The sequence below is a fragment of the Dermacentor andersoni genome, chromosome 7 (assembly GCF_023375885.2).
Source record: "Dermacentor andersoni chromosome 7, qqDerAnde1_hic_scaffold, whole genome shotgun sequence".
NCBI lineage: Eukaryota > Metazoa > Arthropoda > Arachnida > Ixodida > Ixodidae > Dermacentor > Dermacentor andersoni.
The window spans coordinates 121224542-121241846 of NC_092820.1; the positions used below are offsets into that span (position 1 = coordinate 121224542).

General features: G+C 49.7%; 1 protein-coding gene across 1 annotated transcript; it reads right to left on the reverse strand.

Annotated features, from left to right (window-relative positions):
• Nucleotides 1-6112: 6112 nt before the first annotated feature.
• LOC126534688 (endothelin-converting enzyme 2-like) lies at nucleotides 6113-8152 on the reverse strand. The gene has a single exon (XM_050181944.2). The coding sequence runs from the start codon at nucleotides 8150-8152 to the stop codon at nucleotides 6113-6115; it is 2040 nt and encodes a 679-aa protein (XP_050037901.2).
• Between the last annotated feature and the right edge of the window lie 9153 nt (nucleotides 8153-17305).

The window sequence follows — 17305 nt, forward strand, 5'->3', positions numbered from 1 at the left end:
CCCCGTAAAAATACATCTTCGATGAGGTTGTTCGAAGCAACCAGAACAATGTTTTCGCTGTCACACTGTCAGTGCTCCTAGACAGAAGCGCCAGATCTTCCTCTTGCGTTCGTGGCACGAAGCTCTTTGTAGCCTGTGTGCTTAATGATGACGTAGGAAGAAGATCTGTAAGCACCCGAAATAATCAAATGTAAACATGATTAATGCAACAGACGTGTGCTGACAACGCGTTACCGCAGTATATATATATATATATATATATATATATATATATATATATATATATATATATATATATATATATATGTATATAACCGCTTTTCAGCAGGATGCGTGACGACAACCTCTGCTTCTTTTCAGGTACAAGATGCCGTTTTCCGAACAAGCTCAGGGTGCACAGCAGACGAGTCGAATACCGAACGCTCCAGCGGCCACACAGTTGCAGACGAATTCCTGGAGAAAGTCGTCGTCTGCATAGCGCGGCAACATTCTACTGTAGCACACTGGTTCTACGCGAGCCCCTCCCCCGAGAAAACGACTTCCGCACGCAACCGCCCCCCCCCCCCCCAAAAAAAAAGAGAAAGAAAAGCTTCGGAGTCCCGACCTCATACGAAAGAACAAACGACGCAGAGAACCGCCGCCGAGGTCTGGCGCACGCGCCCGCCGATTGGTCCGGAAGGGAGGGAGCAGACGACATCTTTCTTCTGCGCCGTCTGCTTTCCTCTAGCTGTCGTCTGGTGACACGAAGGCCGAAGACATTGGTACAGAAAAAAAAGCTACCGAAAAATAAAGTTTCTAAGCTCTACAATCCACAGTCGGTGACAGGTCAAGTCTGCAGCCAATGCTTTTTCTGACGGTCGTCCTCCCCCGAAAGTCGCTTAGGTGCTGGTCACTTTAGACGTCGTGCAGACGATCTTTGAGATTACGCATCCGTTGGCAAACGCTCGAAGGAGCACTTATTTACCTGCCTCCTCCCATGACAGCCGTTCCAGGTACAGACCGTGTCTTTATGGTGATCTCCGAAATTTTGGGAGCGAAGAGAAAAAATAAAAGAGGAAAAGCCATTACAATGTTCACAAGTTATTCTGTGTCTGCAATTCCGAAAGCGCAGACGTTTTGGGATGTTTGCTGGTGTGCGCAGCTAAGGCATAGTCGAGGCCAGACCTGTGTCATAAGTCCGATGGTCACAAGGACAAAAGCAAACGTATATATAGACAAATAAGTCATCGTTGGTGATTGTGACATATGACACATAAGGCTTTGAAGTTAAAAGTGAAAATAAATTATCGATTTCAAATTATTAAACTATATATTATGAAACACTCACCAGCGGCATTCGTTCTGAATATATATAAGCTTGAAATATGACTTCGCAAATGAACTAAGTTGGGCTAGTTCGTTCGATACAAGTTCAGCACTGTAACATCTGCGCAAAGGACTGGACAAATCATGGAGTACGACACAGATACTCCTTGCTATTACAGTGTGAAAGTAGATTCAGGTGGCATGTGAATGACTTTCGCTGGAATATGACGTCAGCTAGTAGCCGTACTGGGCCACATAAAAGAACAGAGAACACGACAACAGTCTGAAAAAGAAAAAAGTGAAATTGTTTTTGCGCCGAAATATATGCACCATCTTCGTAATTAACTCCATAAAAGTTGTGCGACGCTGCCATACGACGAGGATTAGAAGCCACACGCGCGCGCATTCGCGCAGTGCGATGCGGTTCCGCTGAACAGTGCCGCTTTTGCGTGGCAACAACCGAAAATGTGCTCGTCAAACCTGCCATCGACAGATGCATGGCGGAGAAGCTCAGCCTAAATTTCGTGGGCAGGTAGGCCACTTCATCGCCGAACTCACGGTATGCCCATCGTTCAACGCTTTAAGAGCATGCGCAGTTGAGAAATACGCACAAATCAACGACACACACGTGAGCAAACGATCTGGCTAAGTCATCAGACTAAAGCGGAGATGCGAAAACTACCTAGTATGTTCCTTATCTATGTTTTCTAGTCGTAGCTGCATCCGCGCGCGTTTGGGTCTGCAGAATCGAGGATGTAATAATTCGGCACACAGCACGAAGTGAAACAAACACGACCACGCGCTGCGTTTATTCTCACGTTCTGGAGTGCTCCCTGGCGCCGACGAGAAAGAAATGCCAGTCAGGCGATGACGGAAAAAAATTAAAGATAAAAAAAAAACGCGCGCGCAGTCGGCTGCAAGAAAAGCAACAAGTTGAGGGCCGAAGCTGAAGATGCAGCAGAAGAGTGAGCGAATAAATAAAAGAAACGGACAAGGCAGCAAGAAAAGGCAGGCGCCGTACGCACCTCATGGGACAGGTATCTCCTGTGACAGCGTCGCGAGCAACAGAAAATCACGGTCGTATCGCCAGGCACATGGAACGCCGTCGTAATTCCGCGTCACCACCGTGAGTTCCCGACGACTCTTCGGGCTGCGCTGCGGCTGCTACGGCGTCGTTCCGCGCCGGTGCTGACACTTCGGCCGGTTCCGTTCAGCCGGCGTGGTTTGTAAGCATTTATCTTACCCGCGGGAGTGGAGAACGGGAAGCGGCGATAGAGGGCGCAGCTGAACACGCCGAGACTTTGGCGTTGTACGTCCAGTGGCCGCGTTTTCGCTCACTTCGCTTCGAAGCCAAAGCACCGGGAATGGCTTAATCCCGAATCTCTCGACACAACTACAAGCGCGAAGCGAGCATCTTCAGGAGCCTGATGAAGGCGTGTATTATCTGTGTGGAAAGGAACACAGCAACGTTTGATGCCAGATGGTGCGCACAGCATTCTAGGTGCATGGAATGTGGATCACGGAGGCCATATATGGTGCCTGCTAGTACAAATTACTCTTTGGTTGGGAGCGTTTTACTCGTATGGTCCACGTGTAAGCGCGGATAAGCGTAGGCGTAACCGATATTGAAGCACTAAGCGAGTTATTCACGGATTGGTCTTGCAGAACTAGTACTTAGCCCTGCTGTGCTCTTCTGAACGTGCTCGTGAGAGCTAGCTGTCAAAGCCGTGCCATGCGATCTGTTGTGGCATCGCTGCATGTCGGTGCTGAGCCGCCAGCCATGCGTTCGGCTGGCGCTATTTATAAGCACGTTGAATAAGTCTCCCGAGATACCTGGGGTACATGCAGATGTGTGAACGGGAAGTGGTGGTGGTAAAATAAAAAAAAAATACTAAAAAAGATCCGCCTCAGTATTGCTCCGTGTATTCAAGTGCGTCTTGCCATTTGATTGCTTGTGGGCATATTTACAGCTTTTTTTATGAATAAAAGAATGTACAACGTTAATATTATTTTTTTTCCTAGCGACAAACTGCAAGTCTTAACGCACGATCGTCATAGTTCAATGGTTGAATGACTGCTTGAAATATTTGTCGAAAAAATTTCAAGCGGTCACAAGTGCGTCAACACTGCTCCAAATGGCGATGTAATCAAAATGCATTGTTATGCCTACAGCTATCAAGAAGACAAGTCTAGAGCGCCTCTACAGCGTCGGTGCGCATCAATTAAACGCATGATTTGTCGGGAGGATCAATATTGTACTTTGCTTTGAAAAATAAGGCAGGCTAAGCTACATGGTTCACCCAGTGAAAACCAATGGAAAGACACCACGGTTGTCTGCGGAAGACATGTCCACAAGCTCAGCGAGACTAAAAGTAAAGTACACTATTCTAGTACACTTTACTAAAAGCAATATAAGTAGTCTGGTGCCGCCATCTGCAGTGAAAAAAACTAAACAGCGGAGAGCGTCTTTGGCCTTCGAGATCGGAGCGGCTGGGGTGATGCAATTCCATCCCCTTCCCCCCATCTTTTGTTCCATTTACAATGGTTCACGTTTATTCCCAAATTGGGCGATGGGGTTCATTAGCACTCTTAAAATGTTTGCACTGTTTGGGGCCTGTCCGACAACAATAATCGTCATCTGTCTTGCCCGGATTTAGTTAACGCTGCGCTCGCAGTACTTCCGAGTCACCAACGGGTTCTAGTTCACTGTACCAACGGTAAGCGCCATGTATGCGCTTTATCAGCGCGACATAACATTCTCTGCAGGACAGTAGCGAGCGCAGATTATTCAAAGAAGGAAACGCAAGCAAGGCAGATTACTATTATCGTTGTGGGAGAAAATACGCCCCAAACGGTGCAAACTTTTTTAAGAGTGTGCACACCCCGTTGGGGTGTACGTAGGCCCCCCAAATTTGCGCCTTCCAAGGGGTGTACATTTGCTCTGTGCTCACTCAGAGTGGACGTACTCTTAACTTGGGATCATTCCAAAATGAAACCACGTCGTTGCTCTCGAAGAGCTCTTAATACCACTTCTGCTGTAAAAGTGTCACACGGTTTAACTGACTGTCCAATAATAAATTTACTCTCTTTGGGACCTATCTTGTCCCCAAACAATAATCATCAGCTGTATTGCGTGCCTTTCCTCACTTTAACGCTACGATCCTGGTACTTCCAGGTCACGAACGGCATGCGCGTTATCAGTGTGACGTGGGATTCATGACAGGAAATTAGTGACAGAGCGTTCAAGAAAGTGAACGCAAACGAGACAGATCGCGATTATTGTTTGAGGAGAAGAATTTGCCACTTTAGCCTTGGGAGCTTTGGGAGAGAGCCTTGGCCAGCTCCGACCTCGAGGATCAGCAACGGCTGATTGCGAGGGCCCAGGACGCGGGCTGAGCTCAAGGCATTCTGGAATGAGGACGCCTCTCCAAAGCTACATTCACCCAATAAAAATGTTTATTCTCTCTCTCTCTAGCCATTTTGACGCTTGATTTAGCGATTTTCTTGACTATTTAGCAACGAGTTCTTTAATTCAACGACGTGACAGACATTTTAGCGACTTCCAATTTAGGAAAGCTGCTTCGAAAACAACAGTCTAGAAAGTATTATTCAAAAGCTACATGCGAGCGGTGGAAATTGGCTGTAACACGTAGGTCCTGTGACCATTATGAAGCAATGATAGTCTTCAGAAGGTTCACAGTGCGCTCATAAAATTCATGTTATTTTTTTTCTATACTAAAATAATTTGAATTTGTCTTTACGCTCCAGCCTCTGCAATTTTAGAACGCAGCAGGTGAATAACAATTAAGACAGATCAACTGTAAGAAGGCAGGAGCCTGAACACTGCTTCCTGATCAAATGGGTTTATTACAAACCAGTACTGCGAAGAGCCTTTATGTAGACCTGCACACAAATCGTCGTCGCCGTGTTAACATGCGAGCTTGAGCGTCTTGCAGTAATTTTCTATTTTTTTCAGGAGCGCCGAGAACCATAAAAAAGATCAGGGATATAGCAGACCAGGTTCCTTCCCGTTCTTATAAAATCCAAGTGATTGTGTTCTTTTGAATCGTTAGAATCTCATAGTCTGTGGGTAAACGTGAAAATTCAGCTGCCATCTTCCGTTGTTATATAAGTATTGTATAGTAAAATGAAAGCCCACTACACACTGCTGGTCAATCCACTGTTCATCCTTGCTCACACAAACACCACAGAAAAACGGGAGACGTTTAGCGACAATTTTAGCGACCTTGCAGGAAAATTTAGCGGTTAGAGACTTTTCGTCTCTTTAGCAACATGATTTAAATGATGTGGCAACACTAGACACGTCCCAAAGGGCGTGCATATTTTTTTAGAGTGTGCTTCTATACTATACCATGGTGTGTACGTGCGACGCACGCTTTATCTCCATCTAGTAGACCATTCACATTGGGGACAAGCAATCGTTATTCGCATAGCCCTTCTCGGTGAATAAAGCACACATCGTCAAAGTTCGTAGGTAGAGCGCCGGCGACCGACGTAAGCACCGAAGTAAAAAAAGATATATAAAAAGATAGCGCACCTCGATTGTTCCTTTGTCAAATAAGCTTGAATGTTCTACTTAAGAACGCAATGTTCAGCCATGCAGCGTTAAGCGATTGCTATAAGAAATGTTCTGGACCATACATAGAAAAAATATATAGTATATGCAAGAACAAAGCCACTACGCGCTCGGTGTCAAGTGAGTTGTCAAAAACAAAAGGAACGAGGGAAAGAAAGAAAGAAGTCAGATTGTGTGAGAGTTCCAACACTTTCTACCTCTGCACGCTATTCAAGCGAAGAACGCGCATTTCTTCACCGGGTTCATCTTGCTGCCTTCCCGACACTTGTAGGCCTTGGCGAAAGCCGGCGAGTTCCTCACGACCTTATTACAATCGGCCGGGATGGGGTTCCAGTCGCCGGGCTTAGCACACGACAGGTAGCAGAGTGTCATGAAAAACACCTTATCCTCCGGCAGGTGCGCGTCAAGGGCCAGTGGCACGCTCTCCTCGCCTCGCAGGTGCGACTCGCCAAGTGCGGCGTAGGTGATCTCCAGGGCCGGAACGTCGGGCAGCACGGCCTCGTTTTCGTCACCGCGCCGACACTCGGTCTTGGTGCGAAACACTTCCAGGGTAGAGTTGGAAAGAAACGTCATTTGCTCCACGACCGCGTTCGGCGCCCACTTGATCCCTTCGTCGTCGATGGCCTTGACGAGTTGCTTGGCCACGAGGAACAGCAGGCCGCCGTACAGCATCGCGTGGGTCCCGTTGCGGTAGTATGCCGGAGGCGCTGCCGCGGCGATGGCCAGCTTCACGACATTGCTCACGTAGTCGTAGCTGATATAGTCCGGAAAGTTGCCCCCCGGCAGCAACAGTGCCTCCGTGTACTCGGGCGTCCTGTTCATGCTCTTCATCGCCTTGCGCGTCTCCATCCAATAGTGGGCGAGAGATGGTTCGTGCTCTGGAAAGCCGGCGTAGGTTGCCTCCAGCGTGTCGCCCTCGAGAAGAGTCGCGGACGGCCACATGGCCTCCCTCGCGGACTCGAGCTTCTCGATCGCCCTCGACTTGCTGTAATCGTCCATCCAGCCGGACTCGTTCACCTTGCGCACAGCCGCCGAGACGAGGCTGTCGAAGCCGGCCTCGATGACCTCTCTGTCCCGCGCCGTGAACAGGGTCGAAATGCCGAGCGCGAGCACGAGGACCTTGTACGCGGCTTCGACCGTGTGCGCGCAGGACGTGCGCAGATACGCCTCGGCCTTCGACTTGCTTCCGTAGAAGCTGACCAGGAAGGAAAAGTCCGCCACGGGAGAGCAGTACTGCACGATGAGCCACGCAAAGTACCTGTTGAGCTGCAGCCGCGTGTAACTGGCCAGCAGTCTGGCGACCACGCGCAGGAGCGAGAGGTCGGTGACCGCGATCTCGTCGTCGACGCCCAGCTTCGGCTCGAGAGACAGGACGTCCTGGAACACGTCCAACCAGTGCTCGGTCGACGCGTTCGGCACGTGGACGCCGATGTCACGGAACGGGAAGAGCGCGGGCTTCTTGCGCGGAGACACGTTCACGGCGTGCAGCTTGTCCAGCACGTCCTTTTCCATGGCACCGAGCTCGTCAACGACCGTGTCGTTCCGCGGCGGTCGCTCCGATTCCTCCGGGTAGAAGAGGGCCAGGAGCTCTTCCCAGTAACGGACGTAAGACCGCTCGACTACTCGGCGGTGGTATCTCATAATGCGCAGGTAGGCGCCGGGACCGATCAGGACGCGTCGGCGGCTGCCGGTGGAATGAGGATGCCGCAGCAAGCCGACCGTGATCCAGAACGGCGACTGCCACAGGTAAGAGAGTGCGGCGACGAGGTAGAGAGGCGTGAGTAGCGTGTCAGGCGGCTCTGGCCAGCGCAAGCCGTGATCCTCGATGAAATTACGAAAGAAGGCCACTTGCGACGCGTTCGAAGGGTAGTACCACCGGCACATCTGGTACATGGCCAGCGGCTTCCTGCCGGCGGACAGTCGCAGCGAGCCTCTGCGCAGCAGGTCTTCGAAGCGGCCGTACCAGGCGTACCTGAGGGCGTCGAACGTCGAGCGGACCATGTCGCGGTACTCCCGCGACCTTTCCCACCCGGAGCAGACGAAGGCCTCGAAGTCGTCGCACGGGTCGAGCTTCCAGTCGATGTATCTGGTGAGGAGCGTTGCGTGACTGACGCAGTCTTCCGTTGCGCACACGTTGCGGCCGCTCGCGGACTTTTTCCACAATCCCACGACGTTGACGTAGAACAGCACGAGGATGAGGCAAGTGGTGACACACGCGGTCGTGATGGCGACGACGTCGATCTTCGTCATGTTGGGTCTTGCCTGTGACGCATGTACGTTTTCACCTTCTGATTTCGAGCAAGCCTGCAAGATTTCGTACGATATTGTCACGGGGCAGAATTAGTGAAGCGTAGGTGCACTTACGTGTTATTTTACAAGCTGCGGCAGTGCTGCGCACACAAGATGATGATATAATTTTATGGATCGTAGTCACCAAGGAGGACAGGCCAAGAATCAAGCGGCAGGAGGTAGCTTAAGGGAACTCTTATTGAGGAGGAGATGCGCACATTAAAAGGAAAAACAAAAGGAGGTACTGGAATACCTAGTCCAGTATTCGAGCGAGCAGTCGCACTAACTGAAGGGGAAACTTTAAAAGGGGCCATAGCCAAGGAGATAAAAAAAAGTCGCAGTTTCGCCCGAAAGGCGAAGCACCGAGTGCGATTGCAAATTAGCAGATAGCTTAATTACGAAGTAAGGATAGTAATTATATCGGCCATATAAACTTGTAAACATTCGCTTACTAACTGAATTAACAAGCACGGTGTCACGCGCGAACAGGTAAACGTGAACACATCTCGCTCAATAACCACGGAAACTCGCTGTCAAAACACTAGAGTGAGGAATCACGGCAGCAGCAGCGAGCGAACTGACCTTCGTGCATCTCGCTTCAGCGTGAACGAAACGTCGACAGCACAGCGCATACGAAGCTACCGACACAACGCGCCATCTGCAAACATTGCAGATGGCTTCGAAGATGAGGACCGCGTGGGCGCGCACTTCGGCCACCTCGCAGATCGCTTTCAAGACACGGCGCCCGCACGGCCACACCGTAAGCTGCAGCTGCCGGAGGAAAGCGCCCCCCCCCCTCTCTCTCTCGCATCACCTTCGTGCCTCGTGCGCTGCAGTAGAGGGCGCGCTTCCGCCCCGCCTTCCTCGCTCGCGCACGCGATATTGAGCCGATTGAGCCGCGTTCGCCGGATCACCCTCGCACGCTTTCACTCGCACATACAGCATGCGACGCGCGGCGACGATTTTATCGCCGTTGGACTTTATACGGAACCTCACGGCGACGGCAGAAACGCGCCTGGAGTGCCCATATAATGATGTGGCAATAATAATGTTAACAACATGGTTGCTCGAACTAGCCGCGCGTTCTTCCCCCCCCCCCCCCCCCCCCCGCAGAACTGTCGTCTTTGCTGACAGGCTGAGCGCGGCGGCGCGGGCCCTATGTTGAAAGCGATTTGCGATGGGTACAGATTTTATGTGCGCGGAAGGATGACGGCTTCGTGTGCGCTGTGTTCTCGCCGCTTAGTTCGCTTTGAAGCGAGAGGCAACACTTCGGTGAAGCTGGCACACAGCGCGTGCCTCCCCCCCCCCCCCAACACACACACAAAGAAAAATCTGGCCACGCCACTGGTGCGCACGAAATCGCAAAAGAGATGCGAAGTACGCTGTAAAAAAAAAATGAAGAACAATTTTTTCCCGATGGTTGGAACAGAGAGAGTTCAATTTCAAAAAGGGGCCTTTTTTTCTATTTATGGGCAAAGAAACAATTTTTCTAGATTTTACCAGGATTGTTCCCCATGCGGTAATGTAAAAAAATTTTTACTAATAAGTACGCCGGGCGAAATGAGATTTGTTCGTCACCTTACTATCCTCAATTAACATTATTGTGTAGCTTGACCAGCCACGCAAGTATACGCAGGTATATCTGCCTTATAGGCTACGGTGTGGGGCTGCTGAGCACGAGGTCGCGGGATCACATCCCGGCCACGGCGACCGCATTTCGATGGGGGCGAAATGCGAAGACATGTGCACCCGCGTACTTAGATTTAGGTGCACGTTAAAGGGCAACTGCGGCGTCTATTTTAAAACATATTATGATATTGTCATTTTCAAATGGCATTTTCAGTCCTGTCACCGGCAGGGTGGTTAAACTTGCTTAGAACTTCATCAATAATTTTAAATAACCAATAAACGAGATACCGAAACCGAAACGGGTAGCTGCTTCGTGTGACATCACGATGTGTCAATGACGTCAGAACCTACACTACCATAATGTAAACACGCAGAACGCGTGCTAAACACGCAGCACACGTAGCGCTAACCACACAAAAAAAGAAAGCGAAGCTGATGATGTCTCCTGACGAAACAGGGAGCTTTTACAGAGTTTCCGAACTAGACAGCGGCGATTTAAGCGGCAACTTCAGCGACAGTGGGGTGTAGTCTCTGACGTCGCAAACACAGGGTGGCCAGTAGAAAGTCGTGAGTCGAGAACGCAACCAATCTTTAAAATTCATTTTCAGGAAAACAAAATGACTTGCATCCATATTGTTTGGCACAGGTAATCGGAACGAAAAAGAGAATATATATTCAAAATTTTATTAACAGTACACTCTTAGGCAAAGTTACACCCTTTGGCTTGCCCCTTCTGCCACACAACAATAATCGTTATCTGCCTTGATGCGTTTCCTTTCTTTAACGCTGCGAGCCCGGAACTTTCCAGTAACGAACGGCACGCGCGTTATCAGAAGGGGCACTCCGAACGGTGTAAACTGTTCTATGCTGATAACACGCGTGCCGTTCGTTACTGGAAAGTACCGGGCTCGCAGCGTTAAAGAAAGGAAACGCATCAAGGCAGATAACGATTATTGTTGTGTGGCAGAAGGGGCAAGCCAAAGGGTGTAACTTTGCCTAAGAGTGTAGACATCGAAAAATCGCCGGAGTTGAACCCCAGGTGGTCCAAATTTCCGGAGTATCCCACTACGGCGTGCCTGATAATCAGATCGTGGTCTTGGCACGTAAAACCCCATAATTTAGGTCCGCCTAGTTGCGCGAGTCACTTGTTCTAGTATCTAAGTAATATACAGCTGCAATCAGCGTGAGTCATGCGGAGCAGAGCATGGCTGTATATAAACTCGGTAGAGAGGATGCTTGGATGTGTCGCGTAGTGCCTAGAGCCTTGCGCCGCAGATGTCTTGTCGGTGGTCACATCTCATGTGTTTTACGTATAGCATGTTAGTCTGTACATGGTGTGATCTGTTACAGCCACACCCCAGCATTTGATACTTATTTCGTCCTACGTGAAAGCTGCAGTCCAGAGGGGAGTAAACGTTACTCCTTAAATGTAGTACACTCTTAAAATGGTTGCACCCTTTAGGGTGTATATTTGTCCCACAACAATAATCGTCATCTGCCTTGCTTGCGTTTCCTTTCTTGAAAACTCGGCTCTCGCTACTTTCCTGTCGAGAAGCTGCGTCACACTGATAACGCGCACGCCGTTCGTGACTGGGAAGTACCGGGCTCGCCGCGTTAAAGAAAGGAAACGTGGGTAACACAGACTACGATTATTGTTGTGGGACAAGATAAGCCCCAAAGGGTGTAAATTTTTATAAGAGTGTAAACTATGTAGAAAACGTTTCCCTAAAATTACGGAAAAACAATAGACATTACTTTGATGAAATCACAGAAAAACGAGATAACAGAAAACAAAATGCAAAAAGAATGTTACAAAAATTGCCATACTTTTTCCTGTGCGTTCTTTTTTCACACAAAAATGTTCATAGTGTAAAGGAACATGACTGATAAATGCGAGCGTGCAGGGTCGCTCGTGATGCATGCGGCCGCAGTGTGGAGGCGTGCTATATCATAACAATACAAGTGTGCTATCGCTAACTCGCTAAGTGTACTTTGTTAGAGAGTTATAGCGGTGACGCTTATATGTGATATATTGTATGTAACTGCGATGGCAATTATATGAACACTCCAGGCGAATTTTCTCCGTCGCCGTGTTGTTCCATATAAAGTCCAAGTGCAATCCGCACGCTCTGTGCTGTCGGTGCGAGTGAATTAAAGCGTGCACAATAACGGGATCAAGCGCGCTGTCTGCTATGTGATAAGGGCGGGGGGGGGGGGTGCAGGTGATCGCGCGTCTTCTCCTCTAGCCCGGCCGTGGCTGCTCATGCACTCTTAGGCAAAAAAGTACACCCTTTGGGGCGTATTTGGGGGTGTATAATTGTCATCTGCCCTATTTTCATTTCCTTTCTTGAAAACGCCGCGCCAGCTACTTTCCTGTCGGGACTGCTGTGTCATGCTGATAACGCGCATGCCGTTCGTTAGGGAAGTACCGGGCTCGCCGCGTTAAGGAAAGGAAATGCGGTCAAGACATGACGATTATCGTTGTGTGGCAAAAGGATGTAATTTTGCTTAAGAGTGCGAGTGTCCGTGCGGCAGAGAGCTCGTACGTGGCCCGCGAGCCGTCTCTCGGAAGGCATTCTGCGGCGTGTGAAATGGCTGAAATGGCTGGTGACTCCGTGCACGCCGTGTTCCGTGCCCTGGAGCTCGCGTAATCTCAAACTTCTCAGGCGCGCAGTGAAGCGAGAGGCAGCACGAAGCGTTCCTTCCCCCGCTGCCGACGCTCACTATATATCGGCCAGCGTTGTAACAGCGCGTGCTCGTGGTCAGTGAGTGAGATCTGTTCATGTTTGCCCGTGCGAGGGCACTTGACGCTATGTTTGTTAATTTAATTAGTAATTCAGTGTTTATACTGCAATTCATAGACCCTTTTCGGAAGGCAATCGCTTGCACGCAGCCATTTTAGAGCGCAGCTCTTTGGCGCCCGTTCCCGCGTTTCGCGTCGGCCTCGCCGTCGTGCCTAGCCGTAACCAGCTCCGTAGCCGGGGCCAGCGAGCTGCTCTAGCTGCGCGTGCTCCTCGCGCCCATTGCTTGCCTCGGCGTTCATTGCTTGTTCCACTTATGAAGTAAGTCAGGATGAGTGTCTTTTGCTTTTCTTTCTTTATTTAACAAACAGTTTTAAGCAGCGACTTGTCGTGTTTCTGACTGAGTAAAGTTCCTCGGTGCGGTCACTATCAGATTGTTTATTCTCTGCCTAATCACTCACGGCTATGCTCAGCTGCGATAAATTTGTTCTTGCTGCGCGCAAGGCTTGGAACGTGAATGTTCTGTACATTGTAATATAGCTTGTAGCAAAGACGTCTTATCACAAGTCACTCGCTTACTCTGTGGATCGTCACGAAACGTTCAGCTTCGAACATTCGTGTGCATGTCGGTGGGGTCACCGTCACCCACGTTTCGGCGCATTGGTTCAGGTGTGCGCCCATACACTTATTCTTGATACGTTCGTGATAGAGTGGGCGTAAGTTTGCGTGTTATTTAGGGTAGATGCGTGTATAGATAACGTGCGACAAGCTTACTATGCCAGGAAGCGGCGCTACTCCCTTTGTCACTGTGTGACGAGCGTTCGACGAGGTTGCCGACGTTCCGGGGTTCAAATCTTTTCTTTGGAGGTTAGCTATACAGTGCTGGTCGATGAGTGATTTTCCTGTCCTAGAGAGAAGCCACGCATCTCGAAGAGCCGGCAGCGAAGGCTCTTATTATGTAGCACACTCTTAGGCAAAGTTACACCCTTTGGCTTGCCCCTTCTGCCACACAACAATAATCGTTATCTGCCTTGATGCGTTTCCTTTCTTTAACGCTGCGAGCCCGGTACTTTCCAGTAACGAACGGCACGCCCGTTATCAGCATAGAACAGTTTACACCCTTTGGATTGCCCCTTCCGATAACGCGCGTGCCGTTCGTTACTGGAAAGTTCCGGGCTCGCAGCGTTAAAGAAAGGAAACGCATCAAGGCAGATAACGATTATTGTTGTGTGGCAGAAGGGGCAAGCCAAAGGGTGTAACTTTGCCTAAGAGTGCAGCGGTCTGTGAACTTGGACGCACAGATTCATTCCATTCCTTAATATACCAGTCACATTTTTTTTTTTTTTTTTGCAGTCAGCTACTGCCCACATCTTCACTCCGCCGCGCCATATTTTTTGCTGCACAAATGAAGCACAGCGCGTTAGCGAAAATACCGTTGCATTTCCGACAGCTTATGGCACAGAAGCAGAGCAGAAGTTGTAATGGTTTCGTATTCGTGCGCTTTCGCTGAGGCAATTTGCTGCGCGGCCGCCGAAAGCGCCATCTCGTTCCTCCGGAGTAAACTGCTTCACGAAAAGGGGTCAATATGGCTGGTAGAACTACGAATCTTACTTCGCGTATTTGCATTTGTCTAACACTATGCCATTGCTATGAATGCTTCACCTCTCGGGCGAAACTAAGGCTATTCTTGGCTTCGCATGTTGGGTTGCCCTCAAGTTCTTCCATTTTCACGAAATCTGATCTCGCGATGGCATTTACAGTTCTCCCAAGGTGGCAGGCTATGTTTTGCACTGCTCGTATAGTACTAGAAACATACTGCCATCGCTGCAGTGAACATTCAGAGTCACAGACAAAATGGGACCGCGCGTTTGCGTCGATTGACATGTTTGTATGTCTTCTGCTACTAAACACATCGAAACTCCAGTGCAGACAGTGTAGTTTTCATGTTACACTTGCCTGCCTGCCAGTTATCCCGAAATTTTCGTGATGTTTACGACTTTCGGCCCCTTTTGCGACTTTACGAATGCTGCGTAAATTGTTACGCATAATTGAATGCAGGACTGTCGTGACCGAATTGCTGAAAAGTAAGTTTGCTTGAGAAAATGTTCGCACGTCGGTCTACGTACCTTACGTTCCGAGTCCTCTGATGGCGAAAGGACGCCAGAGGGATACTTGCTTCGAGCAACTTTACACAAACAAGTTCTTTAAGCGGGTGAAACTCGCAACAGCTGAAAATGTAAACGGGACCTTGAAAAACAGTTTGTTGCTTGTCATTACATGCTGCTCCAAGCTTGTTGCTGCTCGGTGTGCTGCGTCAAAAATTAAATTCTTGTTACCATAAGCGGCGCATCTGTGCCTGAAACGACTTGTGCGCAGCTCAGATCCACCTCCGCCCGCCTCCCGCGGCATTTGTCACGAATTGTGAAGTTCGCAGGTTGGCAGATATCGCCATCAGCAGCAGCAGCAGCAGCAGCCTTATTTTTATGTCCACTGCAGTAGTAGCTTGGAAGGCATGCACTTGTGCTATTTAAAAAAAAACGGCAACGTCCTGCGCTAGGTATACGCTCATACAGCCAGTGTAGGGCGGAAAAAAAAAAGAACGCCCTATCGAGAGAATCGAGGAGTAACTCACTATCTGCTCGAGGCTGGTCAACGAGAGTGCGAGCAGTTCCGGAGGCTTCGCTCCCTGGCCAGGGGAGGAAGTCGCCAGCGACAGTGGCGACACTGACGACCGGGCTCTGCCTCTCGTGCGGCTTTTCGTGCGGGGCTCTTGTCGTCCCTGTGGGCACGCGCTTGGCAGTCAGGTAACAAAAACAAAACAAAAAAAGCTATCATTTTTTTTTAGCACGCGCCTGCAAGTTAACCGACGACGCTTCGCCGTGCTCGATACCTCACGGGTTGCTGAATAAGCGTCTATTCCCTTCTTTAACTCACTATCTGTGCAAGCTGGGAAGCATTTGTGGCAGTGAACGGCTGGCGCGCAAACACGACGAACGCAAGTATAGAACGAAAAAGACAACGTTGGCTTCATTCTGCGTTTTCATTACACTGTTGTAACTAAAGAAAACGAGTCCCCCTACTCTCGCTATATATATATATATATATATATATATATATATATAGTGTGACGTAGCAGTTAACACGACCTTTAATACGCCCCGAAGACATGGCGGACCCATCACACTACAGGCTCAATATTGTCACGTGGTGGTGACGTTGAATAACACAGTGGCAATACTGTGAACGACAAAACTAACTTTTATTGGGCGAACCTGTGCCCACAAAACAGGCTACACTTATAGTACAACGATAGCGGCGAACACGCTCGGCGATCGTCGAAAATCTGCCCAGCGGGTCAAGCGCGTCGGCTTTTATACAGCAGTCGTCGAATGTTCCAGACTAATCGCTGGGACCCGCGCGTATTCCACAATGTTCTACGCCATTCGCGTCAGGCGATGAAATCAGATAACATAAGGTTCGGCGACAACAGACAGCCGGGTAGAATCATCGATAACTTTCCAGAAACGTCGGATACATGCAGGCGCGTCTGTCGCTGTGCGATTACAGTTGTTAAGCGGCGAAACGTGGTCGCCCGATAAAGATAAGTACACGTGTCAATATGAGTCTACACAAGCGATGAAGACGAAGAACCCGATCTAATGATAATCAAGTGCAGACGATGGAGAAGTGCATAAGAAATGCCCACTATGTATATGTATGTATACAGGTTGCAGTGGACTTGCTGTTTGTGTTACCTTGAAGGTGTTTAGCTATGTATATTCCGCAGTTAGGCACGGGTGAAGACCTTCCCTCTGTCTAAATCAATGCTGGATAAACAAAATTCAATGGCGATTTAGTGGTAAATGCGAGAGAAATCTGTTAGCACTACCTCGCACCATTCTGAGGTCCAGGCAGTGGCGTAGCTAGGTCGTCTGGCACCCGGGGCCCATAGGTCTTCTGTCACAAAACGCATGCCCTCCATCCCCCACGCATGCCCTCCGCCCCCCCCCCCCCCCCCGCCCCGGGTGTAGTCGAGGAAGGCGAGGATATCGACAATTTCGGGGTGTCTTCAGACCTATATGACACCCCCCTCCCACTGGCCCCTTGCACCCGGGGCCCACGCCCCCCCCCCCCTCCCTTTGCTACGCCACTGGGTCCAGGACCCATGATTCAAATCATTCCAAAGCGTTGTTCAGGAAGCTCACTCGACACACGTGCTGTCTCTTCAAGGAGCGAAGTGCAACTGACAGTGGTCCGGAGCAGACTGTAGTCAGTTGCACAGCGTGCATATTGTAAGCATTTATGCAATATATATACATGTGCTTTTTTCACGTTGACACTCTTAATGCTAGCCAATACACTAAAACAATATTGACCTGATTTGATGTGTTCTCCCTGTATCGTCGGCGATCTCACTGCGTGCTATCACTATAGTTCTCCCGTTCGCATCAGTTGCACTTCCAACATCAAAAGTACAGCGGACGATCAATCCACTACGCTGTCGCCGCAAAACACTGAATCAAGGGACGCATTACCTCGTAGGGCGAGGACTGGGAAGAAGCAGCGGCAGTCCACGGGGATTCCTGACGTGACGAGAACTTGCTGCTCGTCGAGACCACGTGCGGGACTGGTTCTCTGGTTTCTCGCAACAGTCCCTGGCCCCCCGCTGCTGTAGGCGCTGGAGAGAGAGACGTCGCGGCGCGATAGTATCGTAATCATGGACTCCGAGATCTCGCGGTGCGAG